Consider the following 25371-nt stretch of genomic DNA (forward strand, 5'->3'; position numbering starts at 1 on the left):
GTGTCCCTGAATGAAAGATAAACAGATAAAGCGAGGAAATAGCATCAAGTAAAAACTGTTTTAGGTGGTTGCCAGGGCATTGCTTACATATTGCAGGCATTTTAGTGTGTTACTATGCAGTTTTGGGTGTTGTGGACATATTAGTGTGTTGTGATGAAGTTTCTAGAGAGCATTGCTAAGATGTTGTAGCCATTTTAGTGTGTTAGCATGCAGTTGTTAGGGTGTTGTGTGTTGCTATAAATTTATGCATTTAGCAGATGCTTTTATCCAAAGCGACTTACAGTGCATTCAGGCTAACATTTTTTACCTAATGTGTTTCCCTGGGATCAAACCCACAACCTTGCGCTGCTAACGCAATGCTCTACCACTAAGATGTTGTAGCCATTTTAGTGTGTCACTATGCATTTGTTAGGGTGTTGTAGGCACTTTAGTATGTAACTATGTAGCTGCTAAGGTGTTCAGGTGTTTTTAAAGTGTCTGACATGAAATGATAGTTAAAAAAAATTTTTTTTGGTTGTTTCAGACCTTATTTATAGGGTCAAAAACTAAGACGAAGTTTTGATAGCTTGTAAAGTCACTTGTTGAGATTGATATAACAGTATAGCAGATACTTACAAAATGCATGTAAATATAAGCTGTCACTTAAGTAAGATGATATATAAATGCTTAGTTTTATGAACAAAGCTCTGTGGTTTTAAAACATATATCGCAGTGCAATACAATGATCAGATGCCCTCATGATCACTTACATTTTAACATGATTTTATAGAAAATTATGTATTAAATCACTAAGATGCTTCAGTCCAGTAAATGTTCATCTTGAAATATTACCAAAAAACATAATAGTCATTCTTTACATTTAGTTTCTAAAAATCAGTCAATATTTAAAAGCAAACAGACACATGAATTATGAGCTGAAGGTGGACATTTGTACAACTAAACTAAAAACCTGCTACAAAAAGTATAATCTATGAATCAGATGAATGTAGTAGATTGGTGAAAATCAGGTTATTCAGCAAAGTTTTAGTGCATCAAATATGATACTGTGTCATATATGAAACAGTAGGCTTATAGGGTTAAGTGATCAATAGAAGCACTACTAGCAAAATAATAATATATAAACACTAGCATCAATTAAAACCTATTAACAAGCACTATTTCTGATTTAAATCAGATATAATGTGATGTATGAGTGCTTACATTGCTGGCCGGCATAAGCAGCATCACCGAAGAGAATGACACCAGCTGCTCCCAGAGCCACACTTTCTCCAATGGTGGACACCAAATCCATCTGAACAGACACAATAAACAAATCAGTGACTGGTTCCTGAATCTTTTTTTTTTTTTTTTTTTTACAAATAAGCGTTCATTTATCTCATTTTGAAAGCTATGTGTTAAGGTCACAGATATTGAATGGGGACAGTTTTGTTACAACAACTTTAAACAGTGGAAATAAAATCAGCTGGTGTGGTGTGGTGTGGTGGTGGTGGCACTGAATGTGTGACCAGCACCCTTCCTGGTCTCCTGCACACACACACACACACACAAACAGAGACAAAGAGCAGATATGAAGGTTGTGCAGGAAAAGTTTTGTGATTACCACCCAAAGGCCATATACACAATACACTCGCTTTAATCTTCACTAAAATTGCAGAGCCCACCGTCAGGATGGTTGAATAATGTTATGAATGGATTTCTGAATGAATCATATAGTTAAATCTGGGACAAAGAAAAGTATTTAAATAGAAAAGACAAAAGTATGCAGTTCACCTTTAAGTCCTATACCTTAAAATCTTCATGAATATATCTCGTTTTAAATATGTTTTTGTTTTGTTTTTTGCTGGGCAACCTTTGTCATCCACAACACTCAATCTGTGTCTTTTGATAGTTTTAAATGTGCTTTCACAGAAATTATCCCAAAACTGTGGTAAAATGTTGTTCCCATGAACTTTTTACACACTGTTAGAACAAAAATAGATCCGCCTACATTTAAATATATTTAACTACTAAATGTAAATATTTTCAATATAATAATATCTATAGGTTTTAAAATAATAATAATAATAATAACCATAAAAGTAATACATTTAAATTAGTTAAATAAATGTTTTTATAAATGTAAAAATTACTAAATGATTAGTTTATTTGCGAATTGATTCAGGATTGTTGAAGACCATAGCCTAAAGCTCTTTAAAGAGTAATTTAAAAATACAATTCCATCCTACACATAGTAATAGAAAACTAGTAGCCAATAAGCTGAAATATAGTTTTTTGTCACTGCAGATCAAGCTCATTTTTCACAAACTCACCTCTGTCAGCAGCTCCAGCTCATTGGCATAGGTAGGGCGGCTGTAGACAAAAACAGGACGTGCCAATCCCTCTCCCACCGATGCCAATCTCATTCCCTCCTTCACCCGGCTTCGGACAAACTGGCGACCGGAGGATGTCGAACGCAACACCGAGCTCATATACACGGATGGAAACAGGGCCGTGCTTTCAGTCCACAGCCACTTCAGCTGGTCGTTCCTGGCCACCTCTGCATCCGGGCAGCGTCCCGTGTAGTTCTCCAGACTGTTGCGGTAGTCGTGGTTGTAGCAGTCAGGAAAGAGGTAGAAGCCCCAAAGCTGGTTAGGACGCAAGCTTTTGGCTAGCCGCAACGTCTCTAACATGAATTTACGGCAGGACATCTCGAACTCCTGCTGAGCTACTTTGTAAATCTGGGTTGAAGTCCAGCCCGGGTTTTTCTGGGCCACTAAGCGCTGCGACTGGTTCTTGTAAATGTCTTTGGCATCCGAATTCCGTTTCCAAATTGGATGCCATTCCTCCCAGTCGATCACGGCCAGGCCTCGCGCCGATTGGTCATGAATGTACTTTGCAATCCCCTCCGGCATCGTCTCTCTGTGGTGCGTGAGGCTGGCGATCTGTGGTAGTCCACCATTGACAGCCACACCTTCATGAAAGTGCGGATAAAGGCCCAGGTGCTCTTTGTAGAATATGGTGAGGTTCTGCTCGGCAAAGCCTTTATTCGGAGATGCCACGATCTGAAATTGATCGAGCTGGAAGTGGACCTTGTGCCGAAGACTGCAGTCTTCTGTTGGGGCGTTCCAGACCAGAACCACAGGCTTCTGAGGGTAAAGAGGCCATCTGGTGGGCTTCAGATCATCAGCAAGAGCGAGATGATCCAGAGCCAGTGGAACCAACAACCAGATTCTCCAACGAAACTGGATCCAGTAAGCCATGACTTCAGTCACTCACAACACAGGCATTCAGTTCTGCTGGAACAAAAAGCCACAAAATTCGTTATAATGCATTATGATCATAATTATGATACCTGATTTATTCTTAAAGGAAACAATGTGGCACAAATCTTTCATGAAGGGAACATCATCCAGTTGACATTCTTCATAGTGCAACAATCAGGAAAACAAAATAACTTTTTAATGAAATATCTCACCTTTGATAATTAATAAATCAAAGATATTTTGACTTGGAGGGGAGTTTTTATTCGAAATAATATATATTTGGTTATTATTATATAATTACATAACAAATATCCCAGTGTAACAGTTATTCCCCAATTATTTAATTAATATTATATTTAAATATTTTTAATGTAATTTAATTATAAAATTAAATAAATATTTAATTGTAAAAATACATAATATTATTGTATTATGCAAATAAATATTTGCAAGGGAGACTAATAATCTGTTAAATGCTTTTATGTAACATCGTTTCAAGCAACATTTTTACACAATTGTACAATTCATAGAAAGACACATGATGGTATTCCAGTTTAAGACAGAATGACCTCATTCTAATGACTTTATTAGACATTGATCTTACTGACCCAAGGACAGAAAAACTGGAATTAAATTAAGAGAAAATTAAAAGTTTTGTTAAAATACAGTCAAGATTTTTAATCTGCAATCAAAAGTCAGAGATCTCAATAACTCAACACATTTTCCATATCTAATTTTCTGATCCACGCTATCCACATAAATCTTAAAACTCCATATTCTTACTTTGTTGACATTTATGTCTATTTTTTTAAATGTTCTACGGAACTGTATTATGATGTTTAATTAAAACGTATCTGAGAATTAAAGATCAAGCAATAAAATGTAGCACCATGATACTGAAATTCATGTATAGCGCTATTTACATACTACGTTACTTTAAAGAGCATCGTGGTCGTCCCATGGTACATTCACCAATATGAGCGTAAAAAGTGTTTAAAACAATTAAACATCAGCCTGTTCACATCATTCACAGAGCACCTAAAGAACTTTTTATGGAAACAACTCACCTTTGACATTAAAAACAGTAATTTCCAGATAAATACTTCCATCCTATCGTTGCGATGTAAATCATTGCTGTTACCCACGTTCTCTGTTGCCTCCTAAAGAGAGACTTTGGCGAGTTTTCCTCCTTTCATAAAGACTCGAAGCCAGGCGGAGTGATGTCTGATCTGTCGATCATCTCACATTCTTAATCTGAGACGCTTTTATCTTTGCGGCAGAGAAACAACTTCAAAGCGCCGCTTTCATAAGTTTCATTGATTCGGTGCAGGGGGCGTGGTTATATTACCAGATCAATGGGGGCGTGTCTTCCTTTATGCAAATGAGTATAACGTGTTCACTGCGGGTCCAAAAATATTATACATGCACGTTTTTTTATTCAAATCTAAATATTAAACACTATACAATTATGTATATATTAACAAAACTGCAAAACAACCACAAAAATAATTTAAAAAAAATTAAAAGAAAGAAAGATAGTAGTAACATGGTAATGCTACAATATATTTTTGACATTTATTGGATTCTTAAAAACTTACACACACACACACACACACATATATAAAGACCCAATTTACCAAAAATACGTGGTGTTTTGTACATAATTTTAATAAATATGTTTCATTTATTTTATTAGAATACTTTTTTTTTTTTTTTACATTTTTATTTCAATTCCTCTTCCATCATATGACTGTATAAGGAATGTGAGGCTTAATTAAATTTAAATATTTCGCCATATTAGGTAGCCTATTAGCTTTGGTCTATGAAACTGTTTAAGCAATAATATCTATGTAATAGTAATGTAATATGTAATAATAATATGGATACATTGAAACTCTTCTGACATTTGAGGATGCTAATAATGGACATGAAATCAAAGGAGGCATCAGGTGGCTTTCAAGTGGTTCCTTTCTGACAATGACCTGTAGAGATCCGGTTCCACCGTTTCGGCATATTCTGCTGACTCCTGTGTCGCCTCCGTCAGTCTATGTGTATGTTCATGTAAAAGAGAGGTCAACTTCCTTCCTCTCGCCTTTTCCTTTTCTCCCCAATCTTGGGGTTTTACATCACCATTTCTTCCAACTAGGCAGCGCCAGGAAGCTTTAACAATATGAGAGGAACTGGACACACACACACCCATCACGACTGCCTCCCGAAAATGGCAAACTCACATCCTTGAGTGCTAGGAGAGATCAGAGACGGATCAGAGGTGATCCCCTGCTTTATCACTCTATCTCTACCCCTATAAGACACCATAGTAAAGGTCAAAGGTCAACCGGAAGCTTTATTTGTTGAAAATTCTTAGGTAAGATCTTCAAATAACAGGCAAAAACTGAGGAATAGCTCTATCATGTACCAAGGATGTCAAACATGTCTCTTATATAATGAACACATAAATACATACTATGCATGTCTTCTTCTAGTTGTAATCATTTTGAACTATTTGAACATATTTGTAAATATGCACACAAGCAGGGTGAGTTGACGATAAAAGCATTGTAATTATTTGGGTGATCTGTTCCTTTAACAGTACTTCCACACATGCACTGAGGGCCTGTAACCTTCACATGTCTCATCAAGCATTCTCTCATAAACCCTCCAAGCATTTATTCTCGCTTATCAGTGTCAGTGATTGTGTGCAGACATGCCATCCTGTAACAGCTTCCTGTATTTCATTCATGTGGGTGGGACAAACATTCCTGGTGAAGTCTTTTACATCGGGACAGATGCACGTTTCTAATGAAACATATAGTTTTGAGGGCCTGGCCGGCTCTGACAGTGCGTCTATCGCATGTCGATGGAGATCAAGCCACTATACGGGAGTGAAAGCCTCCCGGAGGTGAACTACAGTGAAAGAGAGGAAGTATTGAAAACAGCTTAACTTCTGACATTTCACCATGTTCCACGCCCAGATCTCAGTTGCCAGGAAACCTACAGAACCAACAGCCAAAATAAACTAATTATGGGAGAAGAACTGCGTTTTCAATTCAAGACAAAGAGAAAAAGTGTCCTGAAGAAGTAATAATTTTTTTTTTACCAATTTATTAAATATTTTAAAAATCAGTTTCTATCGGATCTATCTATAACTACATTTTGTTGACCCAATAGTGAAATTACGATAATTGTTTTAATCTCAAGGACAAAAACGAATAAATAGCATAGATTCTATACTATTAAATGAATGAATAATAAATATAAACTAATAATAATTATTATGAATGAGCAACTAAAACCACACACACAAAAAAAAGTTTACTTGAAAATAAATAATAATAAAAATAAAACTTATTTCAGTTTCAACATTTCTCATTTTGTTTAGTGCAAGTTAGTTTACTATATATACATTAAAGACACTAATACAAATGACAAAAACACAACAAAAGTACTAAAACTTCAACTAAAATGAAAATGGAAACAGAAAATATAAAAATAAAATATGAATAAAAATATAATCAAAAACTGTGTTCACAACATTCTAATGTACTGTTTAAAAATAAATATTTATTTCGAAATTTGATAAAGATCGTATTTAACAGTGTTAAATATCCACAATTAAATATCCAGTATCAGCTTATACAGATGTATTAAATTATCCTAATATCGACTAATAACTGATATGGTGCCGACAAATTGTAAATAATTTAATAAACATCCTTATTCTCCAATTTCCTTTTTAGCACTTTTAGTCTTTTCTCACTAAATATTTTGTTTCACTTTTTGGACTGTGACTGTAATTTCATTTACACCGACTTACATAATTACTAATCTACTAAACCTTTTATTCAAGTATATCAACTCATAATTTACTGTACAATAAATGAGAAAAAAGTGCAGATGTGGGACGCAGCCCAAAAAACAGAATCAGACTTTGATACAACAGAATATTATAAAATATAATATGACATAAACACACACTGCAGTTGATCGACATCAACAAACATGAGTGATTTCTGTACAATCCCTGCATTGCTTTAGGCTCCATGCTTACACGCTCTCACTGCACATGCATTACTTACTGTACATCACAGAAGACAAGACGTCATATGTCTACTGTCTATATACGTAAATCAGAAATATGATTCGTGTTTTTGGTCGAAGCCATGTGAAGGGCAGAATTCCCTCGCTTTCGAAACAGAGAGCCACGGCATCCTTTCAAAAGAACACCGACGGTGGAAGGAAGTCTTGAGTGATTGTGTTATATTTCACACAGGATGACAGGGAAGTCGACGTGGATTCGAGGGTGATCCAACTTAATGATTCCCTGTAGAAATTAAATATAAAAAAAATACTTTAAAAAAAAAAAGTTTATATATATATAAAAAAGAGCTATAAAACTAGATTATATGATTTAAGGTAAGTGAAATGTTTACATAAGACACCATGAACAAACAAACAAGAAAGATGTGCTAAGATAGGAGACCAGGATCAAATATCAAACAAACAAATAAATAAATAGAAAAATAAATAAATGAATAAATGTTTAACCATAAATTAATGAATGAAGGTTAAATAAATGTTTAAATAAGAGACCAATACATAAATAATACATTAAATAAAAATAATAATTTTAAATTGGCTTGTAGTTTTTTAGGTTATGTTATGTTATATGTTTGTTTTTTTAAGCATATACAAATTTAAAAACGATGTGGTGTCTTTCTATTATGGAAAAAAAGACCATAATATTTAATAATAAATTATAAATTTAATATGCAACTGACAAATATCAAGTAGCAAATCACAAAAAATTACAAGCCATTGAATAAATCAAATCTAACATCAGCTTTTAGATTCATTTTAGAGTTTAATCATCATAATTTGTAATTATTTTGTTTAAATTTGACATGATGTCTTGAGCTGATCCTGTTGATTTGTACTTAATCTGTTTATGTAACTGATTGGATCAGTATCTCTCACCTGAGGTATAAGGTTTTTCTGGATCTTCTTCAGTTTAGATTTCTTTCTGCCGTTCTTGGTCACCACAGTCTCCTCATAAAATTCATGAGCCAGATCTCCATCTTCATCGAAATACAAGGAACTGTAACAACAAATGGCATCTGGATGAATATCACAAAAACACATGCACGTCTCACTTCACCCCAATTTTTTTTTTGAAATGTGCACAGAATGTGAAGTCTTTATTTATTATTTTATTTCATTAATCTTTATTAAATTAAATATTGATAGTTGCATATTTAAAATTGAGCAGATTTTTCAGCAAATTACTACTTTTGTTGTTTTGGTCAATACAATATTTCTTATTGGTAGTGAATGGTGACAGTTAGATTTGAGTTCAATTATTAAGAATTATGCAAATAATGTATCTTTCTATAAACAAAATATAGCTTCTTATTATTTTTTCATGGTTTTGAGGTGAAAAGTGACATGTTCCTGACATGAGAATGACTTCACATTGCACAAACCACCAACTGCATAGCTTTCAGATCTTACAAGTGCTTGACCTGGATGATCAGGTTTTTTTTTTTCATTTTTACCTTCTCCTTGTAAAGACAAACGGTGTTGCGTTCTTGGAGCCTCGTAGACGTGCTAAACACTGTTCATTGACCTCACCAGGAGCTTCTCCTCCAGCTCCTGAGCTGCTAAAAGGCCAGACTCCTTTGGGTTTGGATCCGCTGCCTCCCATTTTTACTGAAAACGCATTACTGTAGAGGAGGCGGATCGGGCAGCAGATCACATCGGTTCAGTCCTGAAAAATAGAGAGCATGTTACACACTTCTGCCTTAAAAGCAACATCTGGGCACGTGTGGCTTGTGGTGTGGCTTCAAAGCACTGCTGTGGCTGAACTAGCTCTCTGAACTCTGAGCAAGAAACTGTGGTCAGGCTTTTTATAGTCTGTAATACCTGGAGGCAAGGTCCAAAATGAACACTCATTAAGCACTAGAGGAGAGTAAAAACTGGCTTTGGTGGATGGTAAATTTTATCAGAAATGCAGCATACCACCTTACATGTGTAGTTTTATTTTTGGGGGCTAAAATAAATAAATAAACATATCAATAATAATTATAAAAAATGAATATCCATGATTTAAAAGGTTATTTGTGACAGGAAGAGTTAACACCTGTCTGCTTAAATTGGTTCAATGATTATATGACAAAAATAAAGATATTAGAAAGACTGTATATTGATCACTATACCAGCGTGAGGAAGGCAAAGCTATCCATCTATCAGAAAATTAATTAGTCATTACTTCAAGTATTTTACACAATCATACATACACATATTTAACAAAGTATTTGACCATTTTAGTAAATACACCATCTTTCTCAACCGTCTCCAAACACAGATCCGCTGGTTAAAACTGTAATCCCAGTTAGTTAGCAGGCTAGCTTTAACCAACCCTATTCTCACAACTAACCACTACTTTACAAGTCTTTGATATCCAATACGTTTGCGGTACGAATGCACGTGTTTTTGTATACTAATGTTACTGACTCGCTCTAATAAGGCTGAATATTATTGAGTTGTTTGCAAGGTAAACAAGACACGAGCCATTCACAGCCGTTCAACACGCAACTAAACGCGACTATCACGCGTTTCAGTTTATCGGTTCGGTTCGGTTTACTTCAAGGATACATTCAAATAAAAGATCATTTGAAACGCATACATACAGATCATGTAAATCTCATTGTTTTGGTTTTTCCAGTCTGCTGTCTTCAAGCACAATGACGTAGTTTCACAACGTCACATTTACGCGCCCAGTCACGGAAACGGAACCGACAAACTAGAGCCCCTTGCTGCAGTCACATATTATTATTTATTCTTTTTTCATATATATACTTTTTTTTCTTTTTACGTTTCTTTTTTTTTTTATAAAATGTAATAATATTACAATTAGAATTTGTATTATATTAGATATTTAAAAAAGCTTTAAGTTTTTATATGATTAATTTTGCTCTTTATTTTATTATTTATTTATTATATTATATATTTAAGTAATATATTATTTAAAGAAGCTCGAAGACAATCTATGTTATAAATATTTATTTTTATTGTGAAGCTAATTGTATATATTACTTTACATTATATTATATTATAAGCTTGACGAGTTATTTATTTTGTGTAGTTTAGGCTTTGAGTTTTTATTTATTTTAAAAGTAATTTGTTTGATTTTATTTTCATTGAAGACGTTCTATCTATCTATCTATCTATCTATCTATCTATCTATCTATCTATCTATCTATCTATCTATCTATCTATCTATCTATATCTATCTATCTATCTATCTATCTATCTATCTATCTATCTATCTATCTATCTATCTATCTATCTATCTATCTATCTATCTATCTATCTTATCTATCTATCTATCTATCTATTTAGGCCAGTGGTTTTCAACCTGTGGGTCATGGTATCGCAGGTGGGCCACCAAATTCTATTCAAGATTCAAGATTTATATTCGAAAATATACATTAATATAGGTATGAACGAATGAAATAAAACTAAACAATAAAAATATAAGAATAAAATATAAAAAAGATGTATACTGTAGAATTAAATATAGAATGCAAAATAATGTGCATGGAAAGTACACTGCATTCTTAAATATTAAGATCCCAGGGATGTACAAGAGGCAATGTGCATGCATGCACAGGGATGTACAACAATAATTTATCTTATTTTTGCTGCATATGCTACAGAACAACAGCAGTTGTGCCAAGTGGTGGCAGCCCGAGTTATTTTCTGTTCATTGCCAGTTCATTCAATAAAGACAGTTAACAATCTAGATTCTGAGTACTAAGTTATTAACCTAACAAAAGTGACCGGGGTCAGCTGATTTTTTTGCAGTGGGCCGCGGAAAAATATGTGTTTGTTTGTGTGGGCCGGAAGTTGAAAAAGGTTGGGAACCACTGATCTAGGCATGTGCATATGTATTTTTATTGTGAAACCATTTGTATTTCATATTATATTTTTTAATAAGCTTGACGACTTATTTAGTTTATTCTTTATATTAAAAGTACAAGTTATTGGTTATTATTCGATTTTATACTACTTTTATTCTTTTTGAATATGCTTGGTTGGTATAAGTAGCCTAATTTGCATGGAATCATGAAATATCTATCTATCTATCTATCTATCTATCTATCTATCTATCTATCTATCTATCTATCTATCTATCTATCTATCTATCTATCTTCTAGATAATTTCAATATTTATTTATATATTATTTAATGTGTATAGCATATTATATTTTATTATATTATTTAAAAAAGCTTGAATATTTACTTATTTTATTTTATTTAATTTCTCTCTCTCTCTCTCTCTCTCTCTCTCTCTCTCTCTTTCTCTCTTTCTTTCTTGAAGTTGATTTTGTCTTTGGCGCCAGTAATGTGTCACAGACATTATATGCAGCATATGGCGCGTGAGATCCGCCTCTCCTCCATCAACCTGCGGCTCATCCCGCTTTTCCATTGGCCTTTTATTCCACTGCCAGGAACTCGCTTTAATCGCATCTATTCCGCGTCTCCCTCGACACGATCGGAAGCGACAGAGTTAAATCCGCTCTTTCCCACACGCAGACGTCTGTTCAGCTCGGAATTAGACCGTGGTTTATTGGTAGACGGTCGGTTGCGCTCTAATTCAATCAGCAGAGATCGTGCTGGAGGTGGGGCCACCGAGCAGAACAGCGCGCACCACAACATTATTTTCCTGTAAGTGCATGTAAGTAAAGGTTTCGTTCTATTTTGAATGGTTGCACGAGCGCTCATTTACACGTCCGTCTCAAAAGTGCAGCGCGCGCTATATGGCTTCCATACAGATTTATCGTTGCATAACCTACTGAGCGCCTCGCCTTTGCACCAGTTATTTACCAAAGTATCCAGAAGGGTTACAGACATGAATGCAGTTAATAAACTTTATGAGACTGAAAGTGGATTTTTTTTTTTAATGTACCAGGGAACCTCAAAGCTTTGTGCATAATATGATCACGGTATATCTTCCTTTTAAACTTAATCATTGCCAAATATACCATTCATGCATATTTAGACTTTTTATAGAATTGGACAATCAGTTTATTACCAGCTAATGCATTCAATACAACTAGTAAACTTCTAAGTCATATTAGTTAGTAATCAGTTAAGCAATGAATTCAAATAGCATCTCTTTTGGATATAAAATCAGCTGTTTAATTAATTTAATTTCTATTTAAACAGTCAAGAAACATGAGTGATTCAGAGAAACAAACACTCTCCCGTAAAGACAAGGATGGAGTGGAGAAAAGGGGACGAGGAAGACCAAGGAAACATCCAAAGGTATAAAATGAATGAAAATTTGAGTTATTAGTGAACAATTATTATAGTGATCAAGTAAAAATGTTTACTTTCAAAAAGAAAATACTAATGCATGTGGCTTTTTTTTTTTTCAATGATGCAATAACAGCATAGATGGTGTTTTTGTTATATAAATACCCTATAACCCCAGTTTTGGTAACATTACAATGTTGTATTAAGACGACATTTTAATAAACATGTTTTCTTCCAGGAATCGAGTGGGTCGCCAACTGCAAAAAGACCAAGAGGACGGCCGAAGGGCAGCAAAAACAAAGGCCCATCCAAGAGAGTAAGCCTTCTTTTTTTAATTAACTTACACTATGAATAATTAGTCCCCTTGTGTGATTATGGCATAGCCGTTGCATAGATTTAAATATAGACACAATTTTTCTCTCTATTGCAGTTGTACAACACAGCTGTCTCCGGTTTGCAAACACACAGAGATATATATGCATTACTAATTATGAATAGTGTATGCAGGTTTTCATTGACAGCTCACCAACCAAATGCAGGTGACCCGCTGTTAGCCACTTAGCCCTGAGCAATGCACTGTCAGCTCCTGCCTCGAGTCCACAATGAACTCAATGCCCCCTCCATCTGCTGTCACGTGCAGAAACAGGCTCCCTCTACTGGTGTACATGCCATTCATTGCCACATTAGCCTGTTAAAATGCTTTGAAAAAACAGAAGTGCCCTTGGATTTATCCAATAGTTTAGCATGGGAGGGACTATTGCATAAAACTAAGTGACTGATTATTTAACATATGAATAATTGTTTGTTCATTTCATTTTCTGTTCAATAGAAATCCTCGGCTCCTGGCAGCAAACTGAAGGGAAAGCCGAAGAAAGGGGTAAATATTAAAATAATAGTTTGTGTTCTGTTGAACACTGCTTATTTTAAAAGTTATTTCATGTTTTCTTTCTGTTTATTTATTTATTGTGAAGCTATTATATGTATATTACTATTGTTTAGCGGCATATATTGACTATTGCCAAAAATCCGTACTTTTTGCTAGTATGCAGATGTGAATGCTTGGCCAATGCATTAAAAGCACTGGGTCCTGTTTGAAATGAACTTAACATGCATTTTTGCAGCATCAAGTTTTGTGCATAAAATACATGGAAGAAAGAAAATCATAAAGGCATGCGAGTAAATGTTCAGTAATTGTACACGTCTAGCCAAAAGTTTTTAAAATAAAATAAATGAGTGTTTTTTTTTTTAAAAAAGTATCTTTTGTTCACCAAGGCTGCATTTATTTGATTACAAATACTGTAAAAACAGTAACATTGTGAAATAGTATTACAGTTCAAAACAATAGATTTATATTTGAATATGTATTCAAATGTAATTTATTCCCGTGATGCAAAGCTGAATTTTCAGTATTATTACTCATTAAAGCATTCCAATTTAATAATAGCCATTAGTGTATTTTTTGGTGAACTGTGTCTTTAAATGTTATATTTCATTTCAAGTTACACAGAATTGATGTGCAAATTTAAAGGTCAAACTATCTTGCTAAACCTATTTAAAATGGCAATGTAAATGCCGAATATAGCATTCAAGAGAGAAGCTTTGCTTCCAAGCATTTCATCCCCAAATGTTTGATTTCGTTCCAAATAGGAAAAGGAAAAACCTCAGGACTCATCTGAGGACCCTGAGGAAGATGACGAAGAGGAGCAGTAACATAACTACCTCATACCCAACCAAACGAAAAAACCAACCGTCTTCTCTCCAACCAGTGAATAACATGGAATGTCATTCACATCTTTCTACAACCACAAAAGGACAGTAATAGATGTAATATTCTGCATAATACATGAGTTTATGTCACTAGATCAAATATACTGTAGAAACCAGAATCACATTGCATACAAATGTCATGTGTTCCTGTTACTTTTATTATATATATCTATTGGACTGAGGTGCTTTTCTACATACGCTTTGTCTGTAGTTCTGTTTAGTCATTTTTGTGTCCATATTGTAGACTAGATTTAGGTCAAGTTATAATTTAATGTGTAACATCATGGGCTTAATAGTTCTAATAGAATGCATTCATTTTGTATATAGCTGTTAACAGTTTATCTAGATTTTTGTTAGTGAATAATAATGTGCAGCCATCAGTGAATATTTGTTTCAAGGCAGGTTCTTATATTTTGTAATAAAATATAAGTTACTCAGGCCAGATGTTGAGGGAGCACATATTTAGTTTAAATAAATAGTTCACCCAAAAATCTAAATTTGCTGGATGTTTACTCGCACTCAGGCCATCCAAGATGTAGATAGTTTTTTTTTTTTCTTAATCAGAACGTATTTGGAGAAATGTATTATTACATCAGTGGCTCACCAGTGGATCCTCTGCAGTGAATGGGTGCCGTCAGAATAAGAGTCCAAACAACTGATAAAAACATCACAAGCAATCCACTCCACTCCGGTACATAAGTTAATGTTTAGAGAAAAGATATATGCTTCTAGGAAACAAATCATACTTGATACATTTTTTTTTAATAATCAAAAAAATAAAAATAATAATGCATGCACTGTAAGTCGCTTTAGATAAAAGTGTCTGCCAAATGCATAAGTGTAAATGCAAGCTTTTTTTTATATTTGCTCAAGTGAAAAAGTTATCTCATCTCAATCAGGAGAGAAATATGCACAGAGCAAGCACCGTTTACAAGCAAAAACGGTATAAAACAGATCTAAACAAATATGTTGGTGGATTTTGATTAGAAGTGACGGTTTGAATCAAACATCCAATTTTTTACTTCACAAGATGTTAATTGATGGACTGGAGTGGTGTGGATTACTTTTGGATTGTTGCGTTGTTTTTTATCAGCTGTTTGGACTCTCATTCTGATGGCACCCATTCACTGCAAGTGAGCAAGTGATGAAATGCAAAATTTCTCCAGATCTGTTCAGATAAAGAAACAAACTCATCTGCATTGAGGAAGAGTACATTTTCAGCACCTTTTCATTTTTGAATGAACTGTTCCTTTAACAGCAGCTTATAATGTGATGTTTTCCACTAGAATTCCCAGGAATCAGCTTTGAGCATATAGCAAAGGTTTGTATTTAGATGTATATGTCTGTGTTTGTTTGTGATTGTTTGTCACTATAGAAATTTATGGGAGCATTGTTAAATTTTGAAGCCATCATTTACTCCAACCTTGCGGGTACAAATTGCCATATGAAACTGATTGGCAGAAAACAGACGTCTTAGCTGGTGTCTTGTATTAGAAGACATTCCATCTTATTGTACAAATTCCTAATGGACAATGAATTTGGCACACCACTTTGTGATTCTTAAATGGTTCAAAAGAAATGTAAGGATATAAACTTAATTGTGAAGAAAGAAATAATGCATCAATTTAAATATTTCCCTAATATACACTTTGATAGAAGTGCTTCTCAGGTGGTTTTGCTTCAGGACGCCATCAAGTGGTGACTCAAGGTACCAAAATGTAAATAAATGAACATAAATCCTTAAAAAAAGAACATTGAAATGTATTAATATTATCAATAATAACATAACATACACAAACCACCTTCTTACAACATTTCCTTAAAGGACTGTCTGCATTACAGCTATCAGCTCAAGGTTCTCCACACCCAAGTGCTTTTGGATTATTTATTTTTAAATTATTTATTTTAATAATCTAGCTGTGAATCACAACAGTGACAATAAGCTATGGGTCTCAAGGATTCAGATTTGTTCTTTCAGGGTCCCTAAAAAATGTTAATTTTACACCCCCATGAACTATTGAGTTATAAGATGCATATATTGAGCAAAAGTGTAATCTAAATTATAGCCCGTGTTAATGTTCCTTCAAAAATATTGACTGTATTTTATACATTCAAGTCCTCATAACTTCTGAAATATTCACCTCAGGTATTACAGTGTCATGAACAGACAGCAAAAGCCCAAGATAATGTCAATCCCTTCAGCAGTATATCCTTTATTCTGCAGCGATTGTCTGTGTAGCAGTAAACAGCACATATAGTGTGTGACATTTTATTAATACAATATTAGAGTTATAAAATGTGTATTAGATTTATAGAATTTATTTGTATGTAGAGTGTGTTGATCTTAATAAAAATACTTTTTCAAATTGTTTGTGCATTTGCATATTTTACAATACTAATTATTACTGTTATATTTTAATATTTTATTGAATATTTTATTTTATTAATATATTAAATGTAATAGGTTGCCATAATAATGTAAAGACATCTGTTACTACTTAAATTTAAATACTAAATAACCTGCTAAATTAAAATTTAAACGATTCAAAAGATTATAAACGTATAAATCCTTATAAGAGATTTTTATGTTTACTTATAAAAATGTATAAACAATTTTAAACAATTTTAAAATCAATTTCATTATAAATACTTAATTTAGTGAGGTAATGATATATTTATTTTATATTTTTTAGTATTCGAGGAATCTATATTTTATAGCGATTTGTCATCGTTTTATTTGAATATTAATTGGTTATAGGGATTTTACAAATAATTTTAATTGTAGGCTATGTTGCATGTTAGCATTTACTTCACAAACTCCAAGACAAATTACAGTAAGGTATATTTTAATTAAATATTTATTTGATTTATAATATTATGACAAATGGTGTTAATATAACTGTTTAAGGTCACAATAATACAAATGAATATTGTATATTCTGTAGAAATTTTTATTTTTTCAATACTGATTAAATCAATTTAATAATTAAAAAAAATTGTCGATACAACAAGAATCAATAGCAGTTAATAAAAAACAAACTATTATTAATAATAACAATTATATTAACGTGTGTATAAAATGAACGGATTGTTATGCGGAATTTCATATCCGCAGGCCGTATTCTCTAAAATCAACAGCGTGCTTTTTGTCCGTATGCGCCGTGCAGGCTACGCACATCACGTAGCGGATTCGATAATGGCGCCTGACTCCGAGATGCGCTCGGCTTTGGAAAAATGAAGCGTAGAAGAGATTATTTCCAGTGATTGACGCGGGGCTTATTTCAGTTCGCGGACTTTGGCTCTCTTGCCGCGCGGCAGGTTCAGGTTGCGATCTCAGTCGCGACTCCCAAGCCGGAGATGATGAAGCTGAAGTCGAACCAAACGCGCACCTACGATGGAGACGGGTTCAAGAAACGGGCCGCCTGCCTGTGCTTCAGGAACGACACCGAGCAGGAGGTGAGTCGCGCCGCGCCGCGCCGCTGGGAGACCGCGCGATGCGTGCGTCCCTCGACGCATCAGCTGCTGGATCTCGAAGCCTTTGGCAGCGTGCTATCAGTGCGTAGCTCTGGAGTAACGTTAGTTAGCGGAGTCGGCCTAACGTTAACGCGATAAGCGCTCATCAATGATGACAGCTTGATTGATTTAGTGATTGGGTTAAATTGCATTAAATGCAATGAATTACTGTGGTTTATCTTGATGCATCCGATGGTAATAATGACAGCATTGTGTCCGAAACAACATGCTATTGCTTTCATTTGATCACCACTGACAAGGTGCACCATAGTATTTTCTGAAGATGTCTGGAAGGCCATTCTTAACAAATGAAAAAGTAACATACTGTGAAGATACTATGGAACAATAATGGTGTAAGGTATTACTACAGTCCTTTGACGTGTACCATGGTAATGAAATTTATGTATATGGACAACCATTTGGTACATTTGGCACCACTAACAAGAAGTAGCATGGTTTTCTTTGGAGATAATTGGATTGCATAATTTACAAAAAAGTACTGTGTTTTCAAGCATGTCATTTATACATTAATATTACTATATGTGAAAAAAAATTGTTATATTTTAATGGCTTTGTGATTATTACATTACCAAAATTAATTAAATTGCTTAAAAATTAGGGGTTTATTAACAGGGAAAATTTTTCCAGACGTTTTATAAATTGTTCATGGTAACATTTCTAAAACAGTTCACTTTTTAAAAAACGAGGCCCCAGATGTTCACAAACATGACTACTGAAATTACTACTTTTCTAGCAAATAGTGACCCAAAATGAGTTTTGACGGGAGATTTTGAACTGACACAAGGGACGCATAACTTCTGTTGAAGAGCAGTGGTGGTTATTTCACAGAGGCACATTATTGATCGTCCAGAAAGATATATTATCCTATAAATGACTTTCAGCCAGTCCTCCAGACTGAAGACATGAATATGTGTCCACACAGGTGTTATTAGTAAGCAGCAGCCGATATCCAGACAAATGGATCGTACCCGGAGGAGGAATGGAGCCGGAGGAAGAGCCCAACGTCGCTGCTGCGCGAGAAGTCTGTGAAGAGGTCTGGCTTTCATCTCTAGGATTATGCATGAAATCCATTATTTATAATCAGCTGTCCATTACAAAGACTGTCTGTGATGGTCAAAGCTTTTTGAAGGAGATCTCAATCATTTTTTCAGTATTTTTATTTTTTGACTGCTATTAATGTGGATAAAATATACACACAATTTCCAATTTAAATGCACACTGATTTTAATCAGTAGATCCAAAATCAGTACATTTTGGTGACCAGTGGATGTGATCGTTTTAATATGGCCAAGTATCAACTGATTAATCAGCTGATGTGTTAGTGTCTCCTCTCCTAACAGTAAATTATGTTTTAAGCATATATTTTCGACTCATGCATTGTCCATACATGAAAACTTTAGGTTTTCTCTCTGCTGACTCTTAACCTATGGGGTTTCTCATAAAGAGAAGTGATAATGTTCCATCAGCTGAGATCCGCCATATGCTCTTACTTTCGCTGGCCATCTGACAGATGTCAAACATGTCCCTCGATCCGCCGGCATGATCGCCTTACAGTTTTAAAGGGCATTACACTCAGATTAAGAGCTGCTCTTCACACCTTCACCGCCAAGAGCGGCCATCCACTATAAACGTACCATGACACCATGTCATCAGCGTTTGACGGGATCGCATATATTTGGGATTGTCCTGAAGTCTGAGAGCATAGCGGAAAGTTTTTAGATGTTGAAGTCTGAATCTCATCATGTTACAATGTTAAAATATTAAGGAATATTCTGCATTGTTGATCATATGACTCTTGGTCAGATGTTTTTGAAGCTCATGATGCTCTATGGAACATAAATCATGCTGAAGAAAATGATCATCAGTTCACTGAAGCAAAAGAAAGCAAGTCTGATAATGTAATATAAAAAAATAAATTTGTATTAATTTTTTTTTTTAAAGAGAGAGAAATTAAATAATACTTTTAAGTTAGCAGGGTTGCATTGAATTGATCATAAGTGACAATTATAATGTTACAAGTAATTTAATTAGCAAATCAGCATATTAGATGTTTTCTGAAGATCATGTGACCATGAAGACTTGAGTAATGATGCTGAAATTCAGCTGTACATCCAGGAATAAAAAATAATAATAAAAAATTACAATAGAAAGCTGTTATTTTAAATCGTAGCATTCTTTCATATTATAACTGCTTTTTTTTATCCAATAAATGCAACCTTGATGAGCAGAAGAAACAAATCAATTGAAAATCTCACAGATGCCACACTTTTAAACGGTAGTGTGTATGAAATTGAGAAACTTCACTGGTGGTCTCAGACTTTTAGACCAGCACTATAAAGCAGGACTAAATTTAGACCATGTTTGACGACAATCAGCTACTCAAGCTGAGGTCACGCCATGTTGTGTACAAGACATTTGGCTTAAACAGCGTCCTGATGGATCACTATCACTCAGGACGAGTGTAGACTGTTACAGGCTGAAGAATGCCCTCATGTTCCTGTTGATGTGCTGTCCTGCTTGATTTCACCAGTAGATCAAAACAAATCCATCTCTTCTTGACCCCCGAAAATAGGTCTCTGATCATGAAATAATGAGAAGACACACACACACACACACACAAAATGTTTCAGTTTCATGTATCCATTGTTTTATAGGCTGGTGTTAAGGGCACTTTAGGAAGACTAGTAGGAATATTTGAGGTAAGAAATGGTTTTCATAAAAGCATTTAAACTTGTGCAATTAAAGTGTTGTTCTGCTTGTCTTAACTATTTTGAATAACATTTTGTTTTATACACAGAATCGAGATAGGAAACACAGAACGTATGTCTATGTTCTCATCGTAACCGAAGTTCTGGAAGATTGGGAGGATTCAGTCAACATTGGTTTGTATTTTCGAATAATACAATACATTTCAAAAGTGTGTTTTTTTAAATGTTTGTAGTTATCATTAAAAATCTAGTAAAAAACGTAATATTGGGAATTATTACCATTTGAAATAATTGGTTTCTAGTTGAATATATTGTAAAATGTCATTTATTCCTCTGATTTTGTTCATCGGTGTCACATGATCCTTCAGAAATCATTCTGATATGCTGATCTACTGAAACATTTCTGATTATTATCAATGTTGAAAACAGTTGTGCTGCTTTATATTTTTGTAGAAACTGTGATAAATACAAATTTTCAGGATTCTGTAATAAATCTTCAAAAGAACAGCATTTATTTTAAATATTTGAAATTTTCTAACTTTCTAAATGTCTTTACTGTCACTTTTGATTTATTTAATGTGCTTTAAAAAACAACCACGTACTAACACCAACTTTTCTAAACAATATAAAAGAATATTTCTTTACAGTGTATATACTAAATAAAGTGCATACATTCTCAGGCATGTAGCAATGTCAACGCTATCATGATTTATCCCATCAAAATATGACCAAATTCTTATCAATATCAGAATATTCTTGTCAGAGCCACTCTGGGATTTACAAGCGTGTAAAAGGTCAAAAAAAAACAAAGTCAACATACAGTTAGCTGTCTTCTGTGGACCAATATCAACCTATTTGGTTCATAACACCTGCTTATCTTTTTTGTTTTGACAGGGAGAAAAAGGGATTGGTTCAAAATCGAAGATGCCATAGAAGTGTTGCAGTGTCACAAACCAGTACAGGCCACTTACTTCGAGGCCCTGCAGGAAGGATGTCTGAACAGTAACGGGACGCCGCTGGTGGCCACCTACAGCATTAATCAGAGCTCGGTCTCTGATGTCAGATAACTAATGAAGAACACAGACGCTCCGGACGCTTCCACCGCTCTTCCTCTTACTTTCATTACTCTGTTCTTTTGATTCCTTTTCTTTAAAAACACACAAAAACAACGGTTTGCCAAGGCCTTAGAGCACCGAGAAGGTGGAGCAGACATCAAGTGTTGGCTGAATATCCGAAACAATGTTTTGTAAATGTAACACTTTAGCTTTTTCCTGTTTAATGCTCCTTTCATGCCGACTGTTGCATGAAACCCACGTCCTTTTAGCGGCCCAAGTGTGAGATGAAACAAAAGCAAGAACTACTTTTTACTGTTGTGATGAAAAAATGTACACATGGTGCGTCAGCATGTGGCTTTCATCATTTTTACACATTAGATTTCCTCCGTGTGCGCAAGTGTGAACGCTTTTACTTTGTGTGAACCACTTTCGGTGGTTGTGCGAGAGAACATTTAGTCATCTGAATGGTGGAACTGTAAGAAATGAATAGTTTTGCATGAACACTGGTATTTATTTGTCTAAGGAGTTTGCGTGATGCGATGAATGTTTAACTTGTACTTCGTGTTCAATTGTTGCCCTTAACTTGCCCGTTTGTTTGTTTTTCGTCTTGCCATCTTGTAAATAACTTATGGGCCTGCAGAAACTTATTTAATTTATACTATTACCTGATTAGACTGGAGTGCAATTCTACAAGCACACTTTATTTGAATCCAGTTCATTTTTCCAACCCGCTGATGTTTGAAGGACTTTGAATTTACATTGAATGCAAACATTACAATGAATCTTGTGTGTAATTTGTGCCACAAGCAACACCAATTCATTGTAGATTAATTGTTCTTACATTATGTTTGCAATTCTGTTGGGTGCCGCTAGTGATGAAGAAACGAAACAGTTCCCCTTTAAGAAGACTGTGATATAGCGGTGGTATGGTTTGGCTGTTTGTTGTTTTCTGTAGCACTTTTTAAAATCAACATGAAAACAAAATGGACTCAATTTACTTTTTAACCTATTTTCCCAGTTTCATTTATGCCCCATATTTTACAACTGCCATCCTATTATGGTATGAAACACTCACTTTTCACGATGCAATCACTTCCAGATGGATAAAAGTGTTGTTTCGTTTCTTCCTCACAATACGTTACACATTTTAAAGAAGTAAAATGGGTTGCACATACCGTGTTGAATTTAAGTGTCACAGTAGAGAATAATGGACAGATAAATCAAGAAGTGGCTTGGAAACCCTCACTTTGATTTTCAAAGCTAAACAAAAAAACTATTATAATGTTATCTGGACGTTTCGAAAATGGATGCTTTTGACTTTCTTACTTTCATGTTGTTTCAGAGGGGAAATGGCATTAATAATGAGCAGTTGATATTGGCTTTTTATTTAGTTTTTTTTGAATATGGTGAAATACACTGATTTAGTACACCCAAAAATTTAAATTCTGTCACTATTCACTCAAGTTTTTCCAACCTGTATGAGTTTATTATATGATATTTTGAAGAATGTTTGTAATCTTACAGTTCACTTTCACACTGACTTAAGTAGTATTTTTTTCCATTCTATTTTTATGTATTTTGTGAGTAAATAATGACAGAATTTTCTTTTTTTAATGCAACTTTATCTTTAAGGAATTAAAATGGGTTTCATGTTAATTTTAGCTGTTAGAAGATTTACATTTCATTAATACCGTAATGACACCTAAAGAGCTATTTCAATGAAACTGTTCCAAGTTTTTTTTTTTTTTTTTGCATAAAACTATAGTCTGCACTAGGGCAGTTTTCAAAACATTTCTGAGGGCACACATTTCTCCATCTTCCCTTAGTAGATTTGGCCATTAATATTCTTCTGACATCAGTTGCATGAAAGTGTTCTCTGCGCTTCGGTTTTCTCTGACTTCAAATCCAGCTGATGAGGTTTTTGGTTGTTTTAACCTCTCACCCTTTTTAGAAACGACCATATCTTAATCTAGAAAACATATACATGTCTTCTCTTCTTTTGAAATGTCAAATGCGTCTACAGCCGAATTGCACACTCAGCAGCAGTTGGCGCAATACTGTGAATCTTGAGCCACTGTAGTTAGCGAGATGTTCGGTGTCTTTTAATTGCTCAGATCAAAACCTCAAATTCAAGTGCTTGTTATGTTGTATGGATATGGTACACTTTAGGTTAGTATAAAGTGCATTTATGATGCAAGATGCTTGTAAAGTACATTTTTAATTCAAGACTTATTTTTATTGTTAGTCTAACTGCAACTTGAGTATTGATGAACCCAAGATCTAAAAAGTGGGTGAACATACTTTTATCAGTTTATTCGTGTTTACATGCCTTTGGTTAATATCTATCAACACTAATGTCGTCGAATTTACAGTTGATTGCAAGTCTTACTCTTCCACTTTTAGTGCAGCATGTAATCGCTCATCTGGACTGTTTTCTTGATTGAAATATGTGATGGCCATCCCAATGTACCCCTCATTTTCAGTAGAACAGCAGCATATAACCTTTTGACTTGTGTAGGAAGTGGATCATGGCTGTGAATTGTCTTTAAGCAGTGTCCTACAGATCAAGGATGTGAAACCTAAACTGCTGCATTTGAAGTGCATCGCAGACCATCTGAAAAGCCCATATCCTTAATCAACATCTCATGGAAAGCACCTTAAATTTTGCCCTGCTTGTGACTTGGAATGTAAACTATTGTGACGTAAATGAGAGGTCAGCCTGGTAAACATGATGTCATTGGTTTAAATGGGAGGCTGGAAATGTGACAGAACACCCGAAACAAAAGCTGAGAGACTTCAGTTTCACAGCTACACCCTTCACTGGATTGTTTAGCTTTTTCATTTTGGGCTTGTGAAATCAACCAGTATAAGAATGTGATATAAATGTGCCAACTAATAAACACCAGTATTTCATCTCAAGGTTTCAGTGACTTTCTCCCAGAAGAGTCAAAATGTTGATACTTCTGAAAATGCCAAATAATCATATTAATTAGCATTGTGTTTGTACTTCATGGCTTTTCAAGCAAACCATACATGCTAGTGTAACATTAAAATGTCTTAAAACTATACACTTTTTTTTCTTTTCACAAGATTTACAGGGTTGTTTGTTTTTTCAGGATGATTGACCAAAATTGAACACAGAAAGAAAATTAAAACATCTTTGGATATTTAGTTCAACTACCGGTAAAAATGAAAATTGGCTGAAAAATTACTCCACTTCAACATTTACAAAATGTAGATTAGATTTTATTTATCTGCAGTGAATGGGTGCCATCAGAATGACAGCTAAAACATTTGATAAAATAATCCACACTATTCAATTCAATCAGTTATAATCTTGGAAAGCGAAAAGCTTGTGTTCGTAAGAAACAAATCCATCAAGACATTCAAATTACCCATTTATTTATATTTTCAAGCCAAAATAAGTCCATAATCCATTATAAGACTAACTCCAGTGGGGGAAAAAAGTCCATATTCTGTTGTCTCTCACATCAAAATCCACAAATTTGTTTTGTAAATGGTGCTTGATCTGTGCAGATTTCCATCCTGATACACTGAAGCAAGTAATATTATGGATAGTGGACTCATATTTCAGTCTGAAGCAAAGGTTTGAGGATAGAAACATCTTAATGATGGATTTGTTTCTTATGGACACAGCTCTTCTCTTTACAAAATGTTATTTCATGAACTGGAGCTGCAAGGATTATGGTGATGTTTTTATCAGCAGTTTAAACTCTTCAGCAAGTT

At 34.4% G+C, this 25371-nt stretch overlaps 4 protein-coding genes across 6 annotated transcripts; 2 read left to right on the forward strand and 2 right to left on the reverse strand.

Moving 5' to 3' along the window:
• Positions 1 to 1200: 1200 nt before the first annotated feature.
• On the reverse strand, positions 1201 to 4384 carry LOC113094804 (hyaluronidase-2-like; the record flags this gene model as incomplete). Its single annotated transcript, XM_026260462.1, has 3 exons — positions 4310 to 4384; positions 2310 to 3272; positions 1201 to 1291 (listed from the first exon to the last, which is right to left on the reverse strand). Coding segments are annotated over exons 2-3 (1021 nt in total), but the record flags the coding sequence as incomplete, so codon positions are not given.
• A 2399-nt stretch (positions 4385 to 6783) lies between these two features.
• LOC113094802 (tumor suppressor candidate 2) lies at positions 6784 to 13107 on the reverse strand. 2 transcript variants are annotated; one of them, XM_026260459.1, is made up of 4 exons: positions 13087 to 13107; positions 8795 to 9006; positions 8217 to 8337; positions 6784 to 7563 (listed from the first exon to the last, which is right to left on the reverse strand). In XM_026260459.1, exons 2-4 carry the CDS (start codon positions 8941 to 8943, stop codon positions 7498 to 7500), a joined length of 336 nt encoding a protein of 111 aa, XP_026116244.1. In that variant the 5' UTR covers positions 8944 to 9006; positions 13087 to 13107; the 3' UTR covers positions 6784 to 7497. The 2 variants fall into 2 exon arrangements, with proteins under 2 accessions (XP_026116244.1, XP_026116242.1); XM_026260457.1 differs by lacking the exon at positions 13087 to 13107 and adding an exon at positions 9929 to 10018.
• Positions 11600 to 14886, forward strand: LOC113094803 (high mobility group protein HMG-I/HMG-Y). Of its 2 annotated transcripts, none has more exons than XM_026260461.1 (5): positions 11600 to 11969; positions 12471 to 12569; positions 12799 to 12876; positions 13390 to 13437; positions 14208 to 14886. In XM_026260461.1, the coding sequence occupies exons 2-5, from the start codon at positions 12480 to 12482 to the stop codon at positions 14268 to 14270; spliced, it is 279 nt and encodes a 92-aa protein (XP_026116246.1). In that variant the 5' UTR covers positions 11600 to 11969; positions 12471 to 12479; the 3' UTR covers positions 14271 to 14886. The 2 variants fall into 2 exon arrangements, with proteins under 2 accessions (XP_026116246.1, XP_026116245.1); XM_026260460.1 differs by having other exon boundaries at positions 11605 to 11979.
• A 2560-nt stretch (positions 14887 to 17446) lies between these two features.
• Positions 17447 to 24539, forward strand: LOC113094800 (diphosphoinositol polyphosphate phosphohydrolase 1-like). The gene is made up of 5 exons (XM_026260455.1): positions 17447 to 17783; positions 18784 to 18894; positions 20516 to 20560; positions 20659 to 20743; positions 21464 to 24539. The coding sequence occupies exons 1-5, from the start codon at positions 17685 to 17687 to the stop codon at positions 21634 to 21636; spliced, it is 513 nt and encodes a 170-aa protein (XP_026116240.1). The 5' UTR covers positions 17447 to 17684; the 3' UTR covers positions 21637 to 24539.
• The last annotated feature ends 832 nt before the right edge of the window (positions 24540 to 25371 follow it).

Source organism: Carassius auratus, unplaced genomic scaffold, assembly GCF_003368295.1.
Source record: "Carassius auratus strain Wakin unplaced genomic scaffold, ASM336829v1 scaf_tig00215422, whole genome shotgun sequence".
Taxonomy (NCBI): domain Eukaryota; kingdom Metazoa; phylum Chordata; class Actinopteri; order Cypriniformes; family Cyprinidae; genus Carassius; species Carassius auratus.